This window comes from Scomber japonicus, chromosome 4, assembly GCF_027409825.1.
Source record: "Scomber japonicus isolate fScoJap1 chromosome 4, fScoJap1.pri, whole genome shotgun sequence".
Lineage (NCBI taxonomy): Eukaryota > Metazoa > Chordata > Actinopteri > Scombriformes > Scombridae > Scomber > Scomber japonicus.
The window spans coordinates 6,318,651-6,345,338 of NC_070581.1; the positions used below are offsets into that span (position 1 = coordinate 6,318,651).

General features: G+C 42.1%; 3 protein-coding genes across 3 annotated transcripts in view; all 3 read right to left on the reverse strand.

The window, feature by feature from the left end:
• Positions 1-1,175: 1,175 nt before the first annotated feature.
• On the reverse strand, positions 1,176-11,463 carry adnpb (activity-dependent neuroprotector homeobox b). Its single transcript, XM_053317608.1, has 4 exons — positions 11,052-11,463; positions 7,007-7,123; positions 5,609-5,701; positions 1,176-5,423 (listed from the first exon to the last, which is right to left on the reverse strand). The coding sequence occupies exons 2-4, from the start codon at positions 7,112-7,114 to the stop codon at positions 2,427-2,429; spliced, it is 3,198 nt and encodes a 1,065-aa protein (XP_053173583.1). The 5' UTR covers positions 7,115-7,123; positions 11,052-11,463; the 3' UTR covers positions 1,176-2,426.
• Positions 11,464-13,294: 1,831 nt separating this feature from the next.
• dpm1 (dolichyl-phosphate mannosyltransferase subunit 1, catalytic) lies at positions 13,295-16,868 on the reverse strand. The gene is made up of 9 exons (XM_053317611.1): positions 16,721-16,868; positions 16,396-16,495; positions 15,783-15,816; positions 15,625-15,701; positions 15,403-15,428; positions 15,135-15,230; positions 14,964-15,032; positions 14,753-14,867; positions 13,295-13,799 (listed from the first exon to the last, which is right to left on the reverse strand). Exons 1-9 carry the CDS (start codon positions 16,849-16,851, stop codon positions 13,695-13,697), a joined length of 753 nt encoding a protein of 250 aa, XP_053173586.1. The 5' UTR covers positions 16,852-16,868; the 3' UTR covers positions 13,295-13,694.
• A 1,133-nt stretch (positions 16,869-18,001) lies between these two features.
• LOC128357078 (collagen alpha-1(XX) chain-like) overlaps positions 18,002-26,688 on the reverse strand; it is a 44,267-nt gene continuing 35,580 nt past the window's right edge. Inside the window, exons 31-50 of the mRNA XM_053317317.1 lie at positions 26,582-26,638; positions 26,130-26,168; positions 25,846-25,984; positions 24,836-24,978; positions 23,777-23,886; positions 23,072-23,230; positions 22,842-22,919; positions 22,420-22,506; positions 22,256-22,309; positions 20,971-21,066; positions 20,807-20,860; positions 20,674-20,727; positions 20,497-20,550; positions 19,840-19,911; positions 19,728-19,763; positions 19,557-19,623; positions 19,225-19,413; positions 18,997-19,074; positions 18,660-18,821; positions 18,002-18,507 (exon numbers count right to left, since the gene is read on the reverse strand). Coding sequence (XP_053173292.1) covers positions 18,479-18,507; positions 18,660-18,821; positions 18,997-19,074; positions 19,225-19,413; positions 19,557-19,623; positions 19,728-19,763; positions 19,840-19,911; positions 20,497-20,550; positions 20,674-20,727; positions 20,807-20,860; positions 20,971-21,066; positions 22,256-22,309; positions 22,420-22,506; positions 22,842-22,919; positions 23,072-23,230; positions 23,777-23,886; positions 24,836-24,978; positions 25,846-25,984; positions 26,130-26,168; positions 26,582-26,638 — 1,757 coding nt within the window. The 3' untranslated portion in view covers positions 18,002-18,478. The remainder of the gene's footprint in view (positions 18,508-18,659; positions 18,822-18,996; positions 19,075-19,224; positions 19,414-19,556; positions 19,624-19,727; positions 19,764-19,839; positions 19,912-20,496; positions 20,551-20,673; positions 20,728-20,806; positions 20,861-20,970; positions 21,067-22,255; positions 22,310-22,419; positions 22,507-22,841; positions 22,920-23,071; positions 23,231-23,776; positions 23,887-24,835; positions 24,979-25,845; positions 25,985-26,129; positions 26,169-26,581; positions 26,639-26,688) is intronic.

Here is a 26,688-nt window from a genome sequence, read left to right on the forward strand (position 1 = left end):
TGAAGCAGATGGGCTACAGCAGCAGAAGACCACACCAACGCACCAGGTGCCAATCCTGTCAGCAAAGACATAGGACACTGGGCTACAATTGGCACTGGATCGCCAAAGATGGACAATGGAAGATCGGAAAAACATTGCCTGGTATGATGAATCTCGATTTCTGCTGCGACATTCAGATGGTACGGTCAGAATTTGGCGTAAACAACACGAAAGCATGGATCCGTTCTGCCTTGTATAGATGGTTCAGGATGGCGGTGGTGTAATGGTGTAAGGTGTGGGGGATATTTTCTTGGCACACTTTGGGCCCCTTAGTACCAAGCCTACAGTCTACCCGAGTATTGTTGCCGATCATGTACATCCTTTTATGACCACATTGTACCCATCTTCTAATGGCTATGTCCAGGAGATTCACATCATGGACATACAACTGACAAATCTGTAGCAACTGTGTAATACATGTCAATATGGACCAAAATATTGGAGGAATGTTTCCAGCACCTTGTTGAATCTACGCCATGAAGAATTAAAGCAGCTCTGAAGGCAAAAGGGCATCCTACACATATGCACATAATGCCAATGCCTATGCATTAATGCATATAATACCATCTGGGAGGCATCTGGTCAACCCATTTTTTTCTGCAGCACAATGACCTCAAACAACCAGCCAAAGTTATAAAGAACTATCTTCAGCAACAAGGAGAACAAGGAGTCCTACAACAGATGGTTTGGCCCCCACAGAGCTCTGATCTCAACATAGACAGAAGCAGCTGAGACGCCATAATCCACAGAAGAACTGTGGCGACTTCTCGAAGACCTGCCAAGTACCTGAAAAACTGTGTGCAGGTGTTTTAAAGACAAAGCTGCTCACAACTAATGTAGATTTCATTTACATTTCTCCTCTTTACTGCACTTGCTATGAAGTTAATTAATAAATAAAAAACAATTACTGGCATTATTTTTGAAAGCATCCTCACTTTACTTTCACTGCCTAAACTTTTACACAGTACTGTATGCACACTAATTTTACACATTCAAATAGTTGAGGTGCCTCTTCCTCTTCCTCGGAGGAAAGACGTAAGAACAGACGAGAATGAGGGGAGAGAAGCCACATTATTGAAATGGGAAGCAGCCCTTATAATGCACATGCTGACTCACTGTCTGGTCTTACTGGGATGCTTGAACAGAACGGAGCCATTGTGACACTTGTGCTTTTCCTACTATGAAAAGTCAAAATGTATGCTGTGAAACAGACTTCTTTCCCTTTCTGTAAACAACAAAACTGACATATCATTTCTGTGAGAAGCACAATTACAGCACTTTATTGTTCATAAATGCTTAAGTGAAAAATGAAAACATGAAACAAATACACACAATTCAAAAAAAAAAAAAAGAAGATTAAACATAACTCTTAAAAAAAAGAAAAAAAAAAAAGCTTTCACTTTTGTGGATGTCAGTAAGGTAGTTACTGTCCAGTCTTGTGGGTCAAAGAAACATCAAGTTAAAATTGTGAAAAATGGAGAGCAGTTACAGTACAGTCAAGGATCATGAGCACAGGGCTGCAAAAAGTGGATGAAATACTCCTTTATACTGTAAAAGAATGATAACAGCTCAGTGCCACTATTCTTTCAAGGGGGGGGTCCAACTAAAAATGAAAAGGATACAAATAAAAAAATAAAATCTAATCAAGTTAACAGCAAAAACAAATCAATTTGTTATTTTATTTATATATAGATATATTATTTTGCCAAAAAAACTAGGTTTTTGTTAAAAAATAAACTTAAACATACAAGAAAATACCAGCCACCAAAGCGACACCTATCGTTAAGCATACCAATGTAGAACGTATGAGGCTACCTTACACACAGGTAATAGCAAATATTTAAGGGTACATGTACGGCAACGTTTGTCCAAACATGTCTAAAAGACTGTACAAATTTACACTACCTATTCTCAGTTTGACTACATGAAAAAATGGTGGATTATCTGGTCAGATTAAAAGCTTCACCATACAACAACTCAATATTTTAAGCCACGTTTAACAAGTCCAGTGGCTAACGGAACATTAATCACTCCTTATCTCAATGTAGTAAAGTATACAGAAGGCCAAAAAAACAAAACTTTTTCTGTTTGTTTGCGCTCCCTTTCACTCAGGGAGGAAAAGGTTAAACTTTGTTCACCGATCTTTACATCAGTCCTAGCTGCTCGTTGAGTCCTGCCTTTAAAATGTCACTGGATGGCTTGTTTGGGAGTTTTTACTCAAGGAGACTTCATCTCCTTATCTCTCTCTCTCTCGCTCTCTCTCTCTCTTTCACATGCCGAACAGAGCAGGGCAGTGTCCTTCAGTTCAGGCGAGGCAGATTTGTTGGTGTGGATCAAATCTAAAAAGTTGTCTCTCTGACTGTTGGGAGTCTTTTTGATTTAATCAGTCAGACCTGTTGTTTGCCCAGCTGCGCTCCGTCTCTCCCGCTTCTCGCAGATGAAGGTACAAACTTGGGAATAATGATAGGTAGAGCGTCTCTTCCTTTAGCAGCCTGTCTTTCCGAGCCGTCTTTGGGACCGAAGCCATTCTCTACATGTTCCTCTTCTTCGTCATCATCCTCATCGTCATCGTCTTCGTCGTCCTCATCGTCCTCGTCTGACATATCATCTAGATCTGAAACAATCTTGGCCCTCGTCCTTGGCTCCATTCTCTCCTTAGCTCCGGTAAGCTGTTCGTTACCATGGAGATGTAGTTGTCCCTCTTGTTCTTTTCTATGCTTCTGCTGCTCTTCCTCGTCACTGTCAGAGTCGATGGCGATGGGCTCAGAGAGGTCTAGAGGCATTTTCTGTTGGCAGGTCCTGTTGATTGTCTTGGTTTGGTCTTTGCTGGCACTGTTGGCTTTGGGGCCAGACGACGTTGCTTTAGAACCTTCCACAGTTCTGGCTGGTTTTCCCTTTGGTGGTGGCGCCACACCACCATTAGCAGCTACAGATTCCCTGTGTCTCCGGCGAGCTTGTTCAGACACCCCAATACATGTCCTAGATGTCCGCCTTTTGTTATCACTAACCTCAAACACGGCGTCCTGGACAAATGCCAGCTCATGACTAACTTTGCTGACCTCGTGCATGCTGAACCCAAGCAGCACGCTGGCGTTCTGGGTTCTGCATTCCTGTACGCATTTCCTCCTTCTGTTGACAAAGTGGCTGGCGATGTCTGACTTCCACAGCCAGAGACTGGCTGCTAGCTTCTCCACCTCCCGCTGTGTGGGATACGGCGCTCGATTGAAATACTGAGTTAGAAAAGCCTTCCTTGACTCATACGACTCGTTTTCATGTCCTTTGGGGTCAAGAGCCAGAACTACAGGTTCATCTGGGTTTTCTACAAACGCAGACGGACCATTGCTATCCCGTGGGTGGGCTCTTTCCCCTGGGGGTCCTGGCCTCCTTCGTTTTGGCGCACTAGTGTCAGAGCTATCAAAGCTTGGCCGTTTTAGAGCACTACTTTGGACCTGGCTGACTCGAGAGGAATGGGCTGCCTTGCTGTCCTGCCCGTTCTGGGTCTTCCCTACACCTCTGCAGTGAACCAGGTGTAGAGTGATGGTGGAGGCAGTCATGTTACTGGTATAAACCCCCAAGCAGTGTATACACTTGTAGGTGAGTTTCTTCTCTACAGGGTGGACTGTCTGAATCACCTGGTGCCTCTCTCTCAGGTGGTGGGACAGTGAGTCTGAGATCGGACCTTTGAGGATAGAGAAGCAAAGAGGACACAGTGTCTTACCAACGTCCCTCTTATAGGGCACAGATGCCTGTGGGGCACTCTTGGTTGGGGCACTCTCAGCAGCCCCTGATGGTGTTTTGGGCGGGTGCGGAGGCATTAACCTCTTGCTTGATAATAATGAGGCGGATAGGGCTGATGAAACAGAGGTGTTGTTGTTTTGGGCATGAAATGCCACCGACTCCTCTGGGGCGTCTCTCATGTTGTAGGTAGTGACGATCAACTGAACGTTCTTGGGGTTGCCCTGCTGTAAAGTGAGGTCGAATGTCAACGGAGAGTCCGTGCGTGGGCCGACGCTCTCGTCTGGGTGCGACAGCCGCATGTGGGCCACCATCTTCTCCACGTCATTGAAGGTGGCGCGGCAGTGTGGGCAAGACAGGCCATGGATCAGCATGTGATTTAATAACGTGTCGCTGGGGAGATAGCGGTTGCAGTAGAGACATTTACTGGTGAAGTTGTGGATCTTCATGATGTAGTTGGCCACAGCAGGCACCTTCTCTGCTTTGTGCTCCTTCTCGAAATGAGAACTGTACACGTTCTCCGGGAAGAGCTCGTTGCAGATGGTGCAGATTTTCCACTTCTGGGTGTAGGATGTGCCGAGGACTGATGAGCCGCCTTTCTTGGCTGTGACGGAGGCTACAGTAGTGGCTGCCGCCTGGACCCGAGAACCCAGGGGGTTGGATTTGAGTGAGGAAGAAGCACCGACAACGACTGGACCCCGCAAGCTGCCACCAGAAATAAGCTGCTTTGCTGCGTGTGACTGTTGGGGCACTGACACCTGGGCGTTCCCTGGTAAAGTGACCCTTACCTGCTGGCCACCGATAGAGAAAGACTGGGTCCCGGCCTTTAACCCTATCCCGTCATGTTTCAGTCCAGATAGAAGACTTTGAGAGTTGAAACCTGTCTTTGACGCCATGACAACTCGCCCCAGCTGTGAGCCGGGAGACCTGGTTGTTGCCATGACTGCACCTTTGGGACCCATTCCGATGATGGTTTTGTCTCCTTGGGTTTTCGGGGGGATCATGATGATGGGTTTGGGACGGGGCACTATCACACTGGTATGTCCAATCATGGCAGTCACCTGGTAGCCGATCCTCTCGTGGTCCTCGATGACGTGTTGAACAAGTGCCTCGTAGGTCCTCGGAACAAAAAGACACTTCTTGCAGTGGATCTGGTTACTGTTTACATTGTTTGTGTTACTACCCTCTGTATTCCCGGTGGCTCCTGCTGTGCCACCGTTCTGAGTATTAGTCTTCTCTCCTGGTTTCACAATATAGGGCTGGGCCACTTGCTGGAAATGTTCCCGGTAGATGTGCTTTCGCACCACATTGTACAAAGGGTCCCTGTAGGTGCATTTCTTACAGTAGTACACAGCCTGTTCCACACTGTCCCCGGTCCTTTTCAGCACCCCGTCCTTAATCATGATCCCGCCGCCACCCGCCACCATGCCACCTGGCCCCTGCCGCACAGTGCTGTTGGGCATGTGGAAAAGTTTGATGTGCGTCTCCAAGGTCTTTTTATTACCATTGTAAGTGCAGTAGGGGCAGTTGAGCAGAATGTTGTTCTCAAAGTCCTCACTGTGGACATTGCGGAAGTGGCTCTTGTATGCAGAGAAGTACTTGGATGAGAAGAGGCAGCCGGAGCAGCAGAAAGGTTTCGATCTGTAGTCCTAGACACAGAGAGGTGGGAAAATGGTTAGAAATCAGAGAAATTAAAACTTTATATTATACTTTCATATTTTTCTCCTGTGTTTATTGTGTGAACAAACTAATGATAAAAATAAAAGAAGAAATATTAGTGTTGCAAATATCTGCATAAAAAAAGTGAGAGTAGGTCTCTGTGTTTGTCACACACCTGGACTTTGGTATGTGATGGTTCCCACATGCACACATCATCCCAGGTAGTGTGCTTTATATACACCTCTGGCGGAGTATAGTCTTTATAGTCCTGTTGAAAACAAGGAAATTAAGATTCATAAAGTATCTCATGATAAAACAAAGCCACAAGCAATCAAGAGAATATAAATTATGATATGATTTATTTATAGACTTGAGAAATAAAAGAAATCCAACTGATAATACATTAAAGTGAAAATACTCATATCCAACATGGTATCAGATCTTAAAAGACAAAACAAGATATACAACATAAAACTTCCTAAATTGCATCACCCAAAATTAGATAAGAAACTAAATGTTCTGAGCTAAATTCTATAAGCCCCTCTTGTTTTTAAAAACCGGATGTGTAACAGAAGGCCGGCTGTTCAACCAAAACAGAAAAAAGAAAAAGAAGAGAAAAAAAAAGACAACATTCTGGCAACATTATTGACTCAAAGCACTTTACATGAATGTACATTGACCTAAAAACAAGCAAAGTAAGATTAATACGAAAGGTAATGATGGAAACATCACAGTAAATGGCTGAGACGTGATTCTGTGGTTTCTTGGTAACTGTATGCAACAGATTCCCTGACGAGCACGACTCCACCAACGTTTCTGTCCGCTTCTGGTGTGTCAATTAAAAGCTTACTGGATGAGCACGCAACACAAGTGCACACAGATTACTTTCTCAATTTGTTCTATAATTCCAAAATTGTGCCTCTGTTCCAAGCTTTCTACTACACTCTTTGACATATTTACTTTATACTGAGCTTGTAAAATAAGTCAATATTATCTCTCATGGTCTCTCAATACGATCTTATTGTGGGAAAAAAAACCCATCTTGATTCTGGTTTGTAATTCTCATGTCTAAATCTGGATTAGGAGTCGTGACATAATTCTGGAGACGAACTCCCCCAAATCTGTATAATTCTTCATGATTGTGGCCAAGCGTTCACAGAACTGGACGCTTAATTATATAAAGCTTGAGAAGCATCTTTAAAACAATAAGACAATCACATAATATTGTATGCATTATGTTATATCAATCTATATCATACCCTACCTACCAGTCCTACCATCATGCATACTCTCCATGGTCCACTGTTGCGCCCTCACCTCGCTTCCTGCAGCGAGCCGAATGGAAGAGCGACTCGACTCCTGAACTGACCTCATTATTTACCCAAAACATGCATCCAAAAAAAGAACTATTCTTAAAGCTTAGCAGGAAATTAAAAAATGATGCCGGGTGATGCGTCTCTCTGGGGAACGCATGCACTGTTTATTCCTCTTTAAGGCACAACTATCAACACAAAACAGTCCAGTGGAAGTGCCGTCATCGTTACAGAAATACTAAAGTCCTAGTGGTGCTCACCTCTAAGTGATCTCTACAGAACTCCAGGCCGATGTCTCCCAGGACCTTCTTGACATTTTTCCTAGCTTTCCGCAGACTGCCCAAGTTATTGACGGGGAGCTGGAACATTCTGCCCGCCTGGATGGAAAAAAAGAAAGAAAAAAAGACACATGCAGAGTGTTATCATCAAGTGTAGGAGGGGGAGAATCTGGACAGGTGTCTGGAAAGCAGTGTTTACATGACTTACTATTATACCACCTGAAGGAGAAGCTGGAATACAAAAACTTAGAAATATATGTCGCTGAGTGCTTCCTCATGGGGGGGGGATGTCAGGTTAAATTAAAGTGTCTAGACTTGCTCTATGTGAAAAGTGCCTTGAGATCACTTTTGTTATGATTTGGCGCTTTATAAATAAAACTGAATCTGTCAAAGTAACAGACACAAGTGTCAATTACATCATCAACATCTAACTTTTACTCAGCTATGATGACAGATGGAGGAAGTCGTTATTGTTTCAGGTTATTCCTCAAAAGACCAAAGTCATGGTAGGACTTTTTCACACGAGAAATATTTGACTTTAAAAAAGCACTTATGACAAGTGTGTGTGTGTGTGTGTGTGTGGGGGGGGGGGGGGAGACACGTTTTTTGGAGTAACCTAACGAATTAGGTCCGCAATTTAAGTACTCAGTTGTTCAGTTACATTTTCAAGAAGGAAATCCATTATTATTTTTAAACCAACTATTCCTGTAGCTTCCTCTTTGCCACGAGAAAAGAAATCTGCCACGACTTTGCACCGTTGTTATATTTTTGGCAGGCACGCAGGTACCTGGCTACGTACTACTGTTATATCACTGCACCGAGTACGGCAGCTTGGCGAGCAAGATGGCAGAAGGGACAGCACTCACTTTGTGGAAATATTCACATTATTTTGAATTTGTGGGAGGAAATAAGAGCAAGAACATTACAGTAAGATGCAAGTTGTGCCTGGCTAACAACAGCCTGTCAACTGCAAGGAACTCTACTTCAAACTTGAAGAAGCATGTGTTTAGAAAGGTTTGTGGGGTAAGTGTTTAGAAAGCATATTGCTTGAATATATATGTATATTGCACTTTTATGGTTATTTTTATGGAAGGCTGTACAATAAAGAGCTGTAAATGGGACATAGCGTCTGTCATTCCTTCTATTAATGTAGAGATTTACAGATTATGGGCCAGACTTGGCTGTGTGATGATGGTACAGTCATTATATTTAAAAGGAGGTCTGGATTCAAACAACATGAGGAATCACAAAGGGGTTTTCATTTTCAGTAACGCAAAAGTACTTTAACAAATGACTTTTCTCAGAAGGTAATGCTGTAATGTAGCTAGTTACTTTCCCCAACACTGCTAATAACATGAATGGTGTATCTGTGTAATTGTAGTTTCCCGGTAGCCAATTAAAGTGAGAGCCTGGCATGCACGATACTACTACTGATTGATGACTGTGTTTTATCTACTGTGACATATCAGACTGTCCTCTGTTAGAGAGAGAGGTTTAATCGTGGCGCTTTAACCTAGCAAACACACATCCTATAAGAAAGCACAATAATGAAATTCAGGCTACGAATATAGAAGCAAGTGCTCGATGGTTTGTGATCTAGAAAAATTGCTGTTTTTTTAAAATCAGATTTTAAGAAGTTGCAGCGAAGTTTAAGGAAAAAGCAGAGCCGCCGCTGAAAGAAATCAGTTCAGTGCAATCAAGCATCCTCGTATTCATGATGTTTTTCCACCAACAATCCTTGAAACTACTCTTATGCAGAAGTGAAGCCTGCTTTACTTCTTGTTTACAGCCTGACGCTGCTGGTCGAGTGTCTCTATTCAAATCAAAGCAAAGTGTGCCGAGGTCAAAGGTCATTGATGCACGGTGGCATGAAAGGCGAGCTCGGTGACAACGAACGGCGCGGTGCCAAACAATTCCTGTGAGCACCTCCGCTTGTTGCCCCTTCTGGAAAACACAAAACAGATGGGGGGGGGGGGGGGGGGGGGGCAACTCTCTCTCTCTCTCTCTCTGTGTGTGTGTGTGTGGTTCCACCAAATGTTGGCCCAGCCGAAAGACCCGGAGACATTTCTGCCGATCCGCTTGCTCGCTTGCTTTCTGTCTCCACATTCAGACGAGCAGAATGTGGTCAAAGTGCTGGAGTGAAAGAGAGAGAGAGAGGGAGAGAGAGAGACACACACACAACCTCACCCACTTCCCCTCTCTGTCTCCCTTTTCCTGCTTTCTCCCATTACTGGTAGATGGCGCTAGAGAGCCGCTCCCATTATGTAAGCCTCCCTATACTCTGCCTGCCCCTTTTTTTTCTCCTCCTCTCCTCCCTTGCCTCGCAATACCATCACAGAATGGCGCCTCCTATTGAGTCAGCAACAGCCTCTACAATATGTCTGCAGTGGAGGGTGGGGGGGTGGGGGGTGGGATGTTGTAAGGGGAGGGACAGAAGGAGAGAGAGAGATTGGAACGGGGGAGGGTGAGTGTGGGAGAGGATGAGGTGGGGTGGGGAGGAGGAGGTGGTGGTGGTGGTGGGGGAGTGTGTGAGGGAGGGAGCTGGGAGGAAAAAGGAGGAGGGGGTGAGAGATGAGAGGGAAGGAGAGAGGACAGAGAGCGAGCGACGGAAGTGGGTGGGGGAGGGGGAGGCAGGGAGGTCGGACAGACAGGCTCAGAGAGGAGAGAGAGAGGGGAGGGAGAGAGAGGAGGGAGGGGAGGGTGAGGGGAGGGAGAGGAGGGTGAGGGATGGGGCGGGGTGGTGGTGGTGGTGGCGGTGGGCTGAGGGGGTGGGGTGGGAGAGAAAATGGAAGAGAGGGTGAGAGAAAGAGGGGGCGATGGATAGGCGCAGAGGGGATGGGGGGAGGGAGGAAGGAAGGAAGGAAGGGAGAGGGAGAGAGAAAAAAAGAAGCCTGAGTGGCTGAGTAAGAGGGAAGGGAGGGAGAGAAGGAAGAGGAGATGGAGGAAAGGCAATAGGAGGCTGCTGGTTTCCCCCCTTTTTCTCTACTGAGAGAAAACAAGAGGCCTACAAACCTTCCAGCAGATATATCTCCTCCAGCAAGTCTTTCCATTGGGACATCATACCTCACACCTCCCCCCTGTAGACTCAGATGTTGTAGATGACAGCTTCAGGTGACATCGATAATCATGCTGATGCCAGAAAAGTTTGGGATGGCCTTGCACTGGCTTTTCACACTGGGGGGGGGGGGGGTTAGTCAGTTAGTTGTGTCACTAGTCTCCTCAACACACCTGTATGACACCTTTAGGAATAAGGAGGTGGAGGTGTGTGTGTGTGAAGTGATGATAGTGACCATCATGATCCGACACTTGCACTGACCTGGTGTCACTCCTCCTCCTCCCCCCTTCTTCTCCTCCTCTTGGATCAAACCCCAGCATCACCAGGCCGAACCGTGATCACCTTTGACTTCTCTTTTTTAACATAGCCACAATCATGCATGTGATTGTGAATGTATCAGTAGACAGTGTATGAGTGTGTGTATGTGTGTGTTTGTGCCCCCTATCACAAGACAAAAACTCTGTACTGTAACGTACTCTTTTAATATTCACACACGTTTTTTCTCCATAGAGATATTGTAGCTTTTTAAACCCCTGATCCTGCGTTTGACACCGGGCTCCTGTGTGCGTGCCAGTGACCGTGAATCTAATCTTTGATCCACATCTGGCAGTATCCAGATCGATAGCTTTTGGCAGGGAGCTGCTGCTGCTGCTGCCACTGACAAAGAATAGGGGACACAACGCGCTAACTTAGCATGCTAAGCTAGCTCCAACTCGCACCAACAACACGGGGGTTTATCCCAACTGGCGCTTCGTTTGTTTTCCACGCAGCTCATTCCCTTCAACGGTATTACACTCAGGTGGGGATAAACAAAATCTGACCAGAGAAGTCATTCAACTCGGAGGTTTGAACACCAACCAACCACCACCTCTCCTCCTTCACTCACACAAACATAACGTTAGCTTTAGTTCACCACCGCGGCTAACACAGCAAACTATCTTACTGCTTAACATTATGACACCACAAGTTTACCTGCTTTCACATTCAACTGCTCCCGTCCGAGTGAGATGTGTCACCCCCCACACACACGGTGTGTCTGAGGCGATGTGGAGACACTTTTTCCCCTTCAGGTTTCTCGGTAATATCCTTCCAGGTGAGCGCTTATAGCTCCGTGCGGGGAGAACCAGCCACCCGGCCGTCGCTCGACTCTCCTAACCCCGAATCTCCCTCGCCGACACGGGCTCTCCTCTTCCCTCTGGTCGGCAGCAGCGAGCCTCTGAGCCACATTAGACACTTCAATTCTCCATTCCCGGCAGTGCTGAGGTTCCACGCATGTCCCGTCGTTGCGGACAACTACCAGGCGTCCCTCCGCTTTTCCGTTAAATCGCCTAAAGTATGCTTTTAGTTGCTCGGCAGCCGTTACCGCTTTGCCCCATTCTTCCTCTCTGACAGACAATACACATCCAGCAGAGAAACTGCCCTATCCAAAATGGCGCAAATAAAAGGGGCGGAAGTGACATCTACTTGATTAGCATAAATAATCTCATCGCGAGGCCGCCCTCATTAAAACTCCTGATTGGTCTGCCAATCAAATTATCCAATTAAGCAAAAACGCGTATTAATAAATAGCATTCCAGTTCCTCTTAGTCCGCGGAAGGCCTTTGGTTATGCGGGGTAAACAACCCAGCGCAGTAGTAGCGGGCTTTGGCCGACAGCGGGCGTCCTGCGGATGCTCGGATGTACACACTGCCTCAGCACTCAGCTGGAGCTGTGTGTGAACGGCAGGTGGCGCTCTAATCTGCTGTGCTTCTAACGGCTGGATTCTACCACCACCGGCCGGGACTACTTTCCTGCATGGTGTCTCATGAGTGGCAGCCCTTTAGAGAGCAGTGGACTGCTGGGTGAGGGCTCCTCATCCAGGGTGACACTGGATTTAAATGGTTAAACTGATGGTAAGAGTTCTCCATAAACTGGGGTTAATGCCCCCCCCCCCGCCCCCCCCTCTCCTTCCTCCCACCCTCCTCCCATCATCTATCTCATCATCATAATCATAATTTTCATCATCCATCCACCATCATCCACTCCTACCACTTTCTGTACATGGAGTGATTGAGGGTTTTTTAATGGTAGAACAATTGCTTCATGCATGCTGTGTGTTTATTTAATAATAATGATGATAATTAATTTAAATGAGTAATTAAGTAAGACTATCAATACCACAATGTAAAAATAGGCAATGCCAGAGGTTTTCAAAGTAGGAGGCAGGTCTCCCCAGGGGGGGTCCGTACAGTTTCAGGGGAGGCTCAGTGAATGGAAGTGAAAAAAACATGACATTAGTTATCAAAAGGAGATCACATAGAATAGCCTAAATGTGTGATTTGATTCAAGAGATTGTTCAGAGATACAGTAGTTTGGGGAGTTCTACTGTTTTATCTCAGTGTCAGAAACTAATAAATGCCTTCAGACCGACATTTATATGAATTTGGTGGAGTTAAACAGCAATATCAGAATGTCTTTGCTCCACTAGTGAGTGTCTATGAGATCAAATAACATAATGATGATCCCATAGACATCCAGGAATTGAAGAAAACTAAAGTAAACTAAAGATCATTTGAACAGTTATTGGAATTAAACTATGTGAGAAGTTTAGTGTAGAAATGTCTCTTAGGTGGAACTAATCACTCACACATCATTGATTAGACATAACTGCACAATGATGTTATGGAAGAATTCACAAGATAAAAAGGCTTTAAACCACAGATGTCACCTATAACAATGTATTGTGTTTTAGAAATGTATCAGCTGTTTTTAATGTCTAGTATTAAAAAGTACAATATTTCTCTGTAACATAGAAGTAGAAAATAGTATCAAATAGAAATACTCCCACATTAAGACTTTTCTCATGCCAGCTGACAGTTTTAATGTTATGTCTGGAGCCCTCAGGGCCCCTGAAGGTCTGGGACCTCGAGGCAGTCATCTGCTTCAGTCTGTTAGTAATCCAGTCTTGCACATGTGACCCACGAGACAGAGTTGACAACTCTAGAAAAAGCTGGTAAATGGACCTCAAAGCTGCTTCCTTTATTGTCCTCTGCTTAGTGTTCTTAAATGTTTGACCTCAATCAAAGACTACCAGTAAGAGAAGTGGGTTACTGTGTATTTTACAAGCATTTTTTTTCTCCTTTGGCCTCTCAAATAAGAACTTTATCCTTTCAATGACAGGCTTATAAAACATTTTAGGTTATGACTCATGGCAAAAAAAACAAACAAACAAAGACAACAATGTAAAGTGTTTAATTTTATACAAACAATCTGATTCATTTTATACAAACAATCACATGTGTAGCAGTTAAATGTGTACTTAAACCCATCTGACAGTGGTGTTAAAGCTGAGTTCAGTTAGCTGTCTGGATTGGGAATGATGAGACACCGTGTGCTTTGTTTAAATTCATTAAGGAGGATGACGGGAATGTAAAGCACTGTGTTGTTCCTTCAGTACTGCGGACTGCTGCTGACCCGGATATATTTTCTATTTACAGCTAACAGAGCAGAGAGATGTCTCCCTGTCTCTCTGTCCCCTCCCTTACAATTCTGATACAACTACTGCTTTAAAAAGACAGTAACTTTAAACAAATGGCTACATGAGCGATGGGACGTCCGATCTGAGTGCGTCACTGATCATGTGGTGGCGAAGAGTGTGAGCAGTCCTTTGACGAATGACACGATCTCGTTCCCTCCCAGTTTGGACTCTCCGTAAACTCGATCCACGAAGGAGATGGGCACCTGTTGTTAGGAAGAAGAAGAAGAAGAAGAAAGCAGTTCACAGTTAAAACGATGGACACAGTGTCACAATCCTTCAGTTTCACAGGTTAAGGGGAAAGTTAAGGAGAACTTAAATTATATTTCTTCCTTTTTGTATAATTTGAGCTGTGAAAAAGTATGAGATGAGATCGTAGTAAAAGTCCTCTTTCAGATTTAAAAAACCTTACTTATGTGGTATGAAAACAACAAAAACTAAACTAAACAACAAAGGGCCATTTCACAGATTTTCTCCATTCACCACATTAGATAGGGTCTTTCTTTAAAAAAAAAAAAAAAACTCTATGTATTATGATCTCTTACAGTAGTTACTTTGTGGAAAAGGAAAAAGAAAAGCAACTTCACAATAACTATTCATCCCACCTCATAATCCCAAAGAAGAAAAAAAATGGTACTGGGGGGGGGGGGAGTGGGATAGCAACAGTAATAGTAAGATTTGATTTAGAAATTTAAGTAAGAAAATAATAATAATAAATAAAATATATACAAGTAATAATAATATTTAATGATATGTAGTAGAATCATAAGTTTGGCTTTAGGGAGTATTTTAAGGTCAAGTGTTTTTCATTTTTCTATAATGTGTGTTTTCTGTGTCCTCTTCCATCTCAACAGTTTAGCTGGATTCATAATCCTTTTTATTTACGATCTGCATGTTGTAGAATTTCTAGAATCCATGTTCTTATTTTTGGTGGCTTTGCTTTCAACCAGTTATTTGTTATCTGCTTAGGAGCAGCTGTTTTTACAATTCTAAAAATATACTTATCAGTTTGCTGAGAGAGTGGATGTGTTGTTCTACCCAGGAATATTTGCTCAGGCCAAAAAAAAAAAAGACCACAAAAGTAGAAAAGTAAATAATCCTACCCTCCACAAAAACATATGTATGCATGAGTGAGTGAAAGAATGAATCAGCGCCTCACTTCTCCGATAGTGTAGTTGAGCTGTCTGGCTCTGACAATCATCTCCATCTGAAAGACGTAGCCTTTGGACACGCACCGCTCCACCAGACTCTCCAACACCTTCTTCTTATACAACCTGACATCAGTGAGAAAAACAGCAGCAGCAGCAGTGTGAGGAAAAATAACATGTTTACTAAAAGTCAGATGTACTTATTTCATAGTAGAGCCTCACCTGAAGCTGCCCGTGAGGTCTGAAGCACCGGGTCTCAACAGCACTTGAGTCACGAAATTTGCCCCTCGACTTCAAAAAGAGAGAGGGAGGAAGAAGAAAGAATAGGAAAAGTTAAATCTCAAGCCTGGTGCGTGTTGTGTTCAGGGTCAGTGCTGTTGACTTTGCAGTTACCTGATGAGTTTCCTACGCAGGTCCCAGCCGTATACGCCTCCGTCCCCGCTGTATCGAGTGCCAGACACCAGGTCGTAGTTACCTTCCTTCTGCTTTCTGAAAAACAAGAGAAATATGTTTGGTTTTTAATTAAAGGCGATCGCTGTAGGTGGAGTGGCTTCATATTATTGTTTAAATACTCAGAAATGTATTTTTCACTGTGTATAGAAACTGAAACAGTCCAAAAAACTAAATCACAAACAAGGAAATGGACATTTAGAAAACTTACTCAATAAATTCTGGGATAAATTTGGGCTGGAAAAAAAAGAAAGGACAAAGAATAATTAAAATATCAACGAATATGAATAAAACGCCATAGAAAGGTAGGTTCAGTTATAGAAGCAGCTCCATGTATTGTGTGGCAATCTACTGTTATCATGCCTGGCAAAGGTAAACACACCCAGTGGTAATGAGCCTACTGTACGCAAACAGTGAAAGAAGCTCCACTCACATGATGAGAAAGATCAGCATCCATTATGATGATGTAGTTGCCAGTAGCATGCTTTATGCCATGGATGTAGGCAGTGCCTTTAAAAAGGAAACACGGTTAACCATATTATTTTTTATATTATATATTTATTTCCTAAAGGTTTTTTTTGTTTTACTTACCTAAGCCTAATTTCTTTGCCCTTGGACGCAGAAGCTGAAACACAGGAAACACCAATCAACTTAAAGATCCTCGGCACCATTCATTTACATGTAACATGGTAGATACTATAGAGCCCCATCAATATATTAATCAACTGATATTATCAGTGTTTGTTTCTTTGTTATTCATAGCTAACTATAATTATAATTGTATCTCTATTTGGCAGTTTTTGGTTTTATTATTTTATGATTTGATGTTTTATATTTCTGACTGCCTTTATTTTTATATGTATTTGTCGTAACTCACAAGTGTTTGTTAACCACATCATCATGTAAGGGATAATTGCTAAAAATGTGTGTTTGTTTATTTTGTGTTCATATAATACTATCGGCCAATATATCGCTATCGGATTTTTTTTGCTCCGTAATGTCAGATTATATCAAATGTCGTATTAGACCCTAAAACCAACTATCGGTCGGACCCTTGTAGATACACAATTTTTATTATTATAAAGCATTATTGTCTGTAGGACGTTACAGCATGTTCATTAATGTATTACACATATGCTTCATAAAAACAATAACATATTAAGAAACACTAACATATTAAGAAACACATTATTATTAAACTTACTATCTTGTCCTCTCCATATATGTTCTGCAGCTGCTCAGCAACCTCCAATGTCCCGTCTGGGCTTCCGTCGTCAATTACAATAATCTCGTAGTTGTATCCACTGTAAATGCAACGATTTCAAATTAACTTTGTTCTCGTTTTAGTCAAACAGTTAAACTGTTTATCTCTCTTACACACAAATACTCAGACATACACACACACCCGAACACACAAAGCTGTCACTTTCAGAAATAGGTTTAGGGTTTAACTAATGACAGCTCATCACTGACTTGGTGAGGTTAGCTAGTAGTTAGCTCAGCAGTTTAGCCGGTTCTCCAGAACTCACCTTTCACCGAAATATTTCACCAAAAGCCAAACTATCAAAGGTAGGTTTTCTCTCTCGTTGTAGGTGGGTAATAATACAGAATATTTGTCCCCATTGTCTTTGCTTGGTTGCGAAGTTCTTCGGCTCGCCATGGCGACGTGACTGTACCCAAATCACAGTGCGTGAAGTGAATGAAGTGCACACTACATCCTGTTCGTCACTTTCAGAACAAATTCAGTATTTTTATAATCCTAGTGACAAAAACGGTAGATGTTACTACATTTTACACTACATTTTTAAACTAGCATTTCAGTCTGTTCACATCAGCTTTATTGAAACATAAAGAGAAATGCGTGTAAACATAAAACACAATCTGTGCATGTAGGTTTTATCATGTCATCTCAACAAAAATACAATTTATAAGTAATCATCTCTCAGTAATGTCCTCACACGCTCCCTGCTATTGTTAATGTTTTTAATTATTATTATTCTCCCTAAAATCATAGATTACCATTCATGCTTCCCTGGCCCATTAAAATACGCTTTACTTTTATTTTGAAAAATAAATACATAAGAGACAAAACCGGATTTTTACCGAATCACTGATGCTACCTTGATGAGGTGACTGCTTTCTTTGTGCTCTTCAAAATAGACACCACTGGAAACAATTATGTATTCGATATGGTTCCGACAAAAGACTGCACAAGTAATCACCACCATTATCCTCATTATTGGTTCTTCCTGGAGCTAATTATTTCTCCCTGGCCTCCACTGGGAAGTCAGAGGAGGTTAGGTTCATTGTCAGAACAGCAGGTCTGGAGAGCAGAGACTGTCATGTTCAAGGACAGTTCAGCGAAGTAGGAAAAAAACAAACAAAAAACAGTAACACTTTATTAGACAAATATTAATGGCATTTTATTATCAAAATCAGAAACACTTCAGGAAAAAAACCTCTCTCTGACACACTCTCTCTCTCACTCTCTCTCTCTCTCTCTCACACACACACACACACACACACACACACACACACACACACACACACACACACACACACACACACGCTCATACATGCACCAGTAATGCTTGTTACCTTAACCCCAGGAAATCTGAAAAATGTAAACATGAATTATCAATGTGGATAGATATAAAATATCATACATGAATAACTGCATACAGTAAATATAATAAAAAATATACACATTATCATACACATGACATTCTCACAGTATCATTTATACCATGGAACAAAAATAAGCTTTTACACCATGGATTATGTATTTTCATTATTCTTGAGGCAGTTAAGGTTAGCAATGGCAAATGAAACAGGTACAAATAACACAGATGGCTAAACTACTTGGCATTGATACAGTGCATGAATACATAAACATAGTAACAAAAGGTTTCAGTGCGAATATGGTTTATAATAATCTAATCCCACTGGGAAAATATTTTCCTTAATGATACTACCTGTTTATCACAATGCTATTCTATATTAAAAAGATTCCTACTTTCCTACATCTCTCAGCTGTTTAATGTGAAAGAACACTGTAACAAGAAGACAGACGGAGATCCTTCTTGTACTGTTTCCTGTCCACACAGAAGATGAAGCTTGTATGAAGACCTGCATCAGTCAGTGGCAGTTTCAGCACACCAAGCCTCTTCAGTCATGTTTTTTTCTTCCAACTCCATTCTCAGTCTGTCATTCAGCTTCAAAAGGAGTCATTTCAAACGGATGTCAGCCGTCACCTCACCGCCGCTGCCTGGTTCGTCAATATCCACTCAAGGCTGGTAGCCGTAATATGGGTCTTCTGGGTGAAGAGGGAACACACAAAAAAAGAGTCAAAGGAAAGCGTGCAGAATACTGAACATTGAACAGAACAGTGATTACTAACATGTTGTAGATCTTAATATTCCTAGGCTGTGTGTTATTTGAGCCAGTGTCTCTTTCCTGGTAACTAACCTGGTTGCTCGGGAATGTTCTGACAGCCTCCACTGCTGTCACACGCACCCGGGGGTCCGATCTCACCCGTCTGGCCAGGAGGTCCCGGGATCCCTTGCGGTCCTGTTTTACCATCTTCTCCTTTGGGACCTGGGCTTCCCAGTTTGGCCTCACCTGGAAGACCTGCAGAGACACACATACAACATGACAGGATATCACAGAATATTGTGTACTGGTCATTTTTTGGACAGTTGTATGTATTATATCACTGTTTAACATTGTTTATGTGGAAATTCTTGCAACATTTACAGTACTACTATATTAAGATGTATGAAACTGATGTCTCATAGAGAGGTACCTGCAAATCCTTTGACCCCTGGGGGGCCATGGACATTGGTGCCCAAAGCACCTTTCTCCCCTGGCATCCCTCTCTGTCCTGCAGATACACAGGAGAATTTTATAATATAATCATAATGAACCCTAGAAATTAGGAAAAGGTGAGAAATTCATAATTTACAGCTGTCAGACAAACATGATTATTGTGATTTTAGCTAGAAAAAAAACTTTCTACCAGATGGAGTCTTACCCTGCTCTCCTGGATATCCAGTCCTGCCAGGTCTCCCTCTTGAGCCGACATTGCCTTGGGTGCCCCTGGGGCCTGGTGGACCCTTGGGCCCTGGTATACCAGGTTCCCCTGGGGGCCCCACCGGCTCCTCAATAGGAGCTGGCTTACGACTTATCTCATTAATGAACTTGTCCAGCTTCAACACCTCCTCTGAAAAATACACACAAGTCCCGGTTAAAGCAAACGCAGGAGAACGTGGTTGCATTTGCTGTGGGATTTTTAAAAGGTGGAGTGAGTGAGAGAAATGAGAGGAGTCCAAGTTCTTTTTACATGCTTGCTAACAGAGTACGTACTATGTACGAGTTGTTCACAGGCCTGTGTGACCAGCTGGTAGATCACGGCCATGGACTGAGGTTCCCCCTGTGTAACATCAGCAGATTAACCAATTGTGATGAGTCATTTTGAAAGTATCTCAAAGCAGTTACAGCTGCAAAAAGAAAAAGATTGAAAAGCTAGAAACTCACCTTCTCTCCTCGTTCCCCTTTAGTCCCTGCTAGACCCTGTAAAGCAAAAATATTCATGAAAAAAGTGAAAATATGAGATATGACTGATCCCTATTTGTCCCTCTGGTCTTACTATAGGTCCCACAAGTCCTGAGGGTCCTCTCTCCCCTGTGGGCCCTGGGTGTCCTGGCATTCCTTGGAAACCCTGTACAATACAAACAGTAACTTCATTATGTACATACACAGTAAATACAGATACATGTCAGAAAGTGATGAAGCTGAATCTTTAGTAAACAGTATAATTTTCTATTAATTTTCAACTGGGAGTCATAACACAGAGCACACCCTCATAATATAAAACCACTTTATGTGACATTCCATAATTAAATCAGAACACATTTATTGTGTAAAACATCTAGAGACCAAACTAGCAGGTCATAACACTTTACAATAAAAATGTGATATATGACATAAACAGCTTGTTGCGGGTGTGGCACGACACTAATATTGCTTAGGTGATATAAAAGGTGTTTATTTCATGGTCATTTGCATTGTATTCAGGGAAGCTTTAAGTCTGAGTGTGGTGCTAGAGGAAAGTACTTGACGTGTCCAACATTGAAAAGGTACTTTCTTGATAAATTGATAAGAGTAAACTGTGGCCTGATGATGGCACTAGACAAAAGGTTATGGGTCACCAACATTAAGATTCTCAAAGAAGGGTAAACGCTGGGGGGCATCAAAGTCAAAAAGGTTCAAATCCTCAACATAAACAAGTATAATTCAATCTTACTCTGGGTCCAGTGATGCCCGGTCCTCCAATGCTGCCTTCGCCCCCCCTAATGCCCTGCAAAACACATGTGAATACCGATATAGGGTTAGGGAGAGAGGGGTGTCACTGCTTCAGATCAACCAGGTGAAGAACTGCTAACATTGATTGTTCTGTATTGGATGGTACCAAACAACTCACCTTAGGGCCTGGGACCCCCTCTCCCCCCTTTGGGCCTGGAGGTCCTGGTAAACCCTGCAGGGAAACAGAACAGGGAGGTTGGAGGGAGAGTAAAAAAATGGCAGACTGTTGAGTTAAATGAGTTGAAACTCACCTGGACTCCAGGTCGCCCAGGAGGTCCCTTTTCCCCCCTTGCACCAGGTGGACCCTGATAGGAAAGAAAACAGACAGAAAGTGATTTTAAAATATACCATACTAGATTCATTTGTCCTTACTTTGTCCTTACTGCTGCTGCATACAGTATTCAACATTACTCACCACTTTGCCTTGCACAGCCATCCCTCGCGGCCCTGCGTTGCCCATAGGTCCCAGACCTCCCTCAAATCCAGACTTTCCTGGAGGACCCATCTCCCCCTGAAACACATAGAAAACTGAATAAAACATGTACAGTAAAGGATCCTGGACTATTTTCCATAAATATCACTTTGGTAATCTGGATATTTAGGATTTAGTAATATATCTATAACATTTTCTGAAACTGTTAATAAAAACAGTCACATTGTGAGGAAAGAGGCAATGTCTCAATGGATGATGTTTTTGTGGCTAGTGTGACATTTTAAAAGGGGATTCCACCAGTTTCAACCATCAAAATGTGTTTCCTGGTGCTGGGGAGGACTACTGCATGTTTTTAAAAAAATGGTTGGTTGAGGATGAAGACTACAAGTGTGAAAATAAAAAAATTCAAAAACTCCAGGTGTGTAGTGAGAAAGCAGTGAGATTAGTAGACCTTTCACAGTCTGCTGGAGGCTAGTAGCTCTAGGCTATGTTAGCTGCTACTAGCATAATACAGCTAATCTTCAACTAAACTGTTGACAATGTTGCGGAGAATGTAGTGAGTCAGGTTTTGACCATAAAGAAGTGTGCGTGGACTAATCATCAACTTCAATACTTGTTCTTTTCAACTGTCCATCTTGACAGTGGAGTTTGAAACTAAAAAAAATGCTTGGAAATTGGTCAGATATCAAAATCAGAAAAGTTCCCTCCCTCTAACATGATGTCGAGATAAGAACTAAACAAACTCTAGTCTTGTTAATTAAATTTAACTTTATGCATTGCCTAATTCTTGAACCAGATACCACATATTATGTAAACATTGCAGTGCTATCTGTAACATTCCTGTCATGAGTGAACAGGGTCAACACAGTCCAAAAGCCTTTACTCTAAAAGATATCTATGTCTTTATCTATGTACACTGAAATCAAGTATTTTCTGCTACAAAATGGCAAGCATTTCATTAATTTACAGGTGTTGGCTTGTTGTAAATCTGACATCAGTGTGCTGCTTTGCTTCATTGAAAATTAAGCCTAATACTCACATCAGTAATGGTTGTTACGTCAAAATGGAGAGATAGAAATTGGTTTAATTTGAAAATGACATCAAAAAGATGCTGTGAACTTTGGATTATGATGTAACCGGTGCTGCATACTTTCAAAAAACCTTTCAAAAGGGGAAACTAAAGGAGTTGAATGAATATCAGACTGCTAGAATGAAATCTAACTAAATAAATTCATTTAAAAAGCCTGAATAAATATTCTCATATCACCTTATGCCCTTGCTCTCCTTTCTCGCCTTTCTCACCACGAGGACCCGGCTTTCCCTGAGAAAGTAAATAAGAGCTGAATGGTAACATTTTATCAAACCACTTGGTCACAGGAAACATGATTCAGCAGGTACTTTGAGTTTATTTTAGGCCACATGGTGACGTACAGTTGGCCCGGGGAAACCAGGAGCTCCGGGGATGTCGGAGGTGCAGGTGCAGGTGTACGCTGGGGCAGGACAGCTCTCCTCATCTCTCTGATGGAGACAGACAGGGTGACATTAACAAGAAAGACATTAAGTCATCCATTGGATACACTTTAATGCTCTCTCATAAAGCGTCTCACTGTTGCATCCACTAGACTACTAAAAGTCTGCTGTAAAATCATTTGTTTATGAGACATTTACAGGCTAATATTTTGGGTGAGTGATGTCATGAGTTTTAGAAGATGTAATAATTACTAGCTGCTGAATTTCAACAGTCTTTTTTTCTACAATGGAATGCCAAGAGCTACTGTAGTAAGAGAAACCTTCATATATTGGTTAAAACACACAATAGGATTATATCAAAGTGGAGTGGAACATAGGCTGACCAGTCCAGGCAGGTCACAGCAGGTGTCCTCTAAAGCCCATGTGTTGTTACAGACAATCTCAAAGGACTGCAGCTGGAACTGGATACAATGAAGAACACAGGGTAAGAGGTTAAGGCCACAGGAAGAGCTCACAATGGTTTAGATATATCCAGTATGTTTAATTTATTGACAGGAAACACTGAGCCTGGAATGAAATCAAAGAAAACTAATAGAATAGAATAAAAATGTACCGGAGCAGATCCACTGTTAGGCCCTCTGGTCTTCACCAGCTTCCCCAGCATCTCAAAGCCATCGGTCGGTACGTTACCTAGAGGGCGAGCAGGCCTCTCACCCACACGCTGGCAGTCCACAGACAGGGACACGCCCACCTGGCTGACAGACAGGTGAATCTGCCAATCACAGAACAGAGAGGACACAAATGGAACCACAGATTATCTTTTGTTTTGTTTTTTGTCATATTAGGTCAAGTGTCAGGGAAGCTAAGAAAAGAGGTTTGATTGCGAGTGTCAGAATTTAAAGGACTAGTTCAAGATTTTAACAGCACAGCTAAAATTCACCACCCTTCCAGCATTGATTCTTTGTATCTTTTGACAGAGCCAGGATCTGTAAAAGCTATTATAAGTTATTTTATAAGGTTAGAATGTAATCCAATTTAACGATTATTACCTTCTCTTAGTGTACATCTGTCTTTTTTTATGTGTATTTTCCTTATCATGTCATTGTGACAAGGATTAAAGACCCAAGATTACACACCTCTTTCACCTTTCCATCATGTTCTTTCCTATTACTGCAGGCCTTGACATTTCAGTTTTATGAGAGCGCACAAGAGTAACAAGGCAGCCTGAGATGAAAATGTAACATCAATGTTTCATTTTCTGACAAATAAAAGAAAAGCGTTTATCATCGTGTAGGACTCTCTTAGTGTAGTGTCCCACCTTGTGAAAACTGCCATAGAACAGCCTCTGGACCTGTGACTGGTCAAAGGTCAGTTCCTGAACCTCTCCTCGGTAGTCCAGACTGAAATACACCAGATGCTTGGTAGTAGCTGCGGAAGGTGAAAAACAAACAGATGTTCAGTAATCAGCTTAGAACTCATAAAACAAAAAACAGGGCTCTGAAGATGGCAATGCTGACTGTAAGGTTGGTTGCTTTACGCTAGTTTAATTTGGAATAGCCTCTAGTGATGTTTTAATTCTAAAGTCTGTGAAACCCTCTCACTCTGCATTTAAATATAACATCCAGCTGTTCTCCATCACCCTAAAATCCTTACAGAATGGGGGCAGAGAAAAAGTTTTGATGTCAAGTCCATATGAGTACGAGAGCTGATTTTCACTGATGGCATCTTGCGATTCCAAAAACAATTCAGCTAAACATTTACTTGTTAATGTCTTGTGACACCATATTTTTTCTTGTTAAATCTGATGAAAGGACCAAAATCAACAATGAACTCATCCAGCAAACAAGCATCGTCTGTGTAATCAAAGCCTGACGTATCTAATTTCTCTGTTCTGTATATAGTAGCTCCACTGTTATCCAAATATGATTAAAAACAGATTAATGAGCCACATGCTACACTAGGTGTCATATTTCTTCACTATGATGAAAAGATGATGAGCAGGCATTGCAATTAATTTGATGTGTATTAATACGCAGCTAAAAATAGTCCCTACCCAAAGCACTAGTTTTGGGTGTTTACAAAGCTTATTAACTTTAAGACATTTTCTTAAATCACACGCCACATTCTTTATTACATTGCAGTTTAATAACTTGTCCTAACTTAATGAAAATTGTCTCTGAAAAACTTCAGAAAAACCTAATTTGACATCCACTAATCCACTAATAATGTAAACTTTCTCTAAGTCTCTGTTAAAATGTGACTTCTTGTATCCAGTATCTACAGCAGAGGTTTTAATGGAGTTCTTATGACAGCATATGAGGACATGATGAGGCTGCTGGCTGTGTGGGAGATGGGGATCTGCAGAAGTGTTACTCACGATCGAGCACCACTCCCATCATGGGCTGGAAGTCATTGTCAGTGAGCTGCCAGAGGGCAAACGGTTCCCTGGGTGTTTCCTGCAACAGGCGGAAGGCGATGCTGATGGTGTGCTCTGGAGAGAAACCTGCAGGGTGGATGAACCTGGAGGGAGAAAAAGGGAAAGATGGAATGATTGTATCAGTTTTACTTTTCAGAGTTTTACTGTTAGCTTTGATTTTCTTTTTTACTTCCTGAGTGAACTTGTCTGAGGCAGAAAGGGCGATTTAAAACATAGACATTTTAGGTGAAATCCCCCACTGGAGGATTTGAAATGAACTGAGAAGAGAAGGTAACATGAGAATAAAATGTAAAGTTTGCAGATGGTTCGGTCATTATTAGCCTGTTACAGGGCAGTTGTTCTTTTCACAGTCCAGTCGGTGTGATAACTGCTTTTTAAAATGAAATGTAATCAACACTTAAGATACAAGGGCTGACTTTAGAAGGATGCCCTACACTCCTGTCCTGACGGATCATTGACCAGGTTCAGTGCTACAAATATCTGGCTATCTTGACCGATAATCAGCTGATATTCTATTTTATTACCAAGACAATCTCTAAAAAAGGGTCTAGCAATGACTACAGCATCACTGCTCATAAAGTTTCATTGAACCTTTTAAAGCTTTTTTCTTTTAATGACCAAGATAATTCACACTTATTAAAACTAAAATGCATCTTGAGGGATGTGATGAACTGTACATACACCAAATATACAAAAACTGTACTGGAGTTTTATAGTTCAGATCAAATTTGGAGTTGGTCATGTGACCACAACAGACCGGTTGGTCAACTTTGCAGTTGCATACAACATGACAAAAAAAGGCTATATGTCTGACAGCAAACAATTATTTATGCAAGTATACCTGTTTACTCATGTAGTAAATGAGGGATTGCAGGTTTTTTAGTGTGTAGATAAAAGCAAACACAGTAACAGAAGTAGAGGGTGAATTAAAAGCAGTAAGAGAGTCTCACTTGGTGCTCTGCGTCAGTTGGACGTCTCTGTACACAGTGTAGGTGGGGAGCGTGTTGAAGACAAAAGGCTCGGCCGCCACGCCCTCCACAGACGAGTGAGCTCTCTGAGTCAGACCAAACGCTTCCATCATGTCAAACCCTGGGATGACACATGCATCACAGATATGAGATAAAGTGTGTAATTTAAGACTGCATGGGATTTGAGTACATTTGATGTTTCATGTTATGAGTCTTTTTTTTTTTTTTTTAGATTTTCAGTGATGTGTGGGGACGGCTTGTCTCACCTGTAACGATGCTGTTTCTGATGTTTACTTCAGGACAGACTGCGACACAAGAGGGCAGTGTTGTATCATTAGAAGCAAAGCACACATACAGCATTTTTAACACACATTTTAGAAGTGTATCACAACATATAGCTGTAGAGAAAGCAATAAGGAAAGCTAAGGAATATATTGCTTATTTAACATCTTTATGTGGGATAATATTGTAGTAATAAGAAAGTAGTTTAATGTCTAAAATAACAATACTGAGCAAATTTCATTTAAATAGACAAATGAAGCATGATGTTCTGAAGACCTGCTGGAGTCACGTGACCAACCCTGCACTATTTCTGGAATATAACAGGTTTGCATGATTAGACCTGAGATGACAGCTTAAAAAGCTTACAAAAATGATTTGAGTGCTAATTAGACTTGTTTCTCAACAAGAAGATTAGTGCGGTGTGATGATGAGTCACCTTCGTTGTGGATAGGGTACATCCGGGGATGGATTGGAATTCTGACTGGAGCTGTGGCTGTAAAAGGACCAAATATAACCAACCATGTTACATTTAAACAACACTTT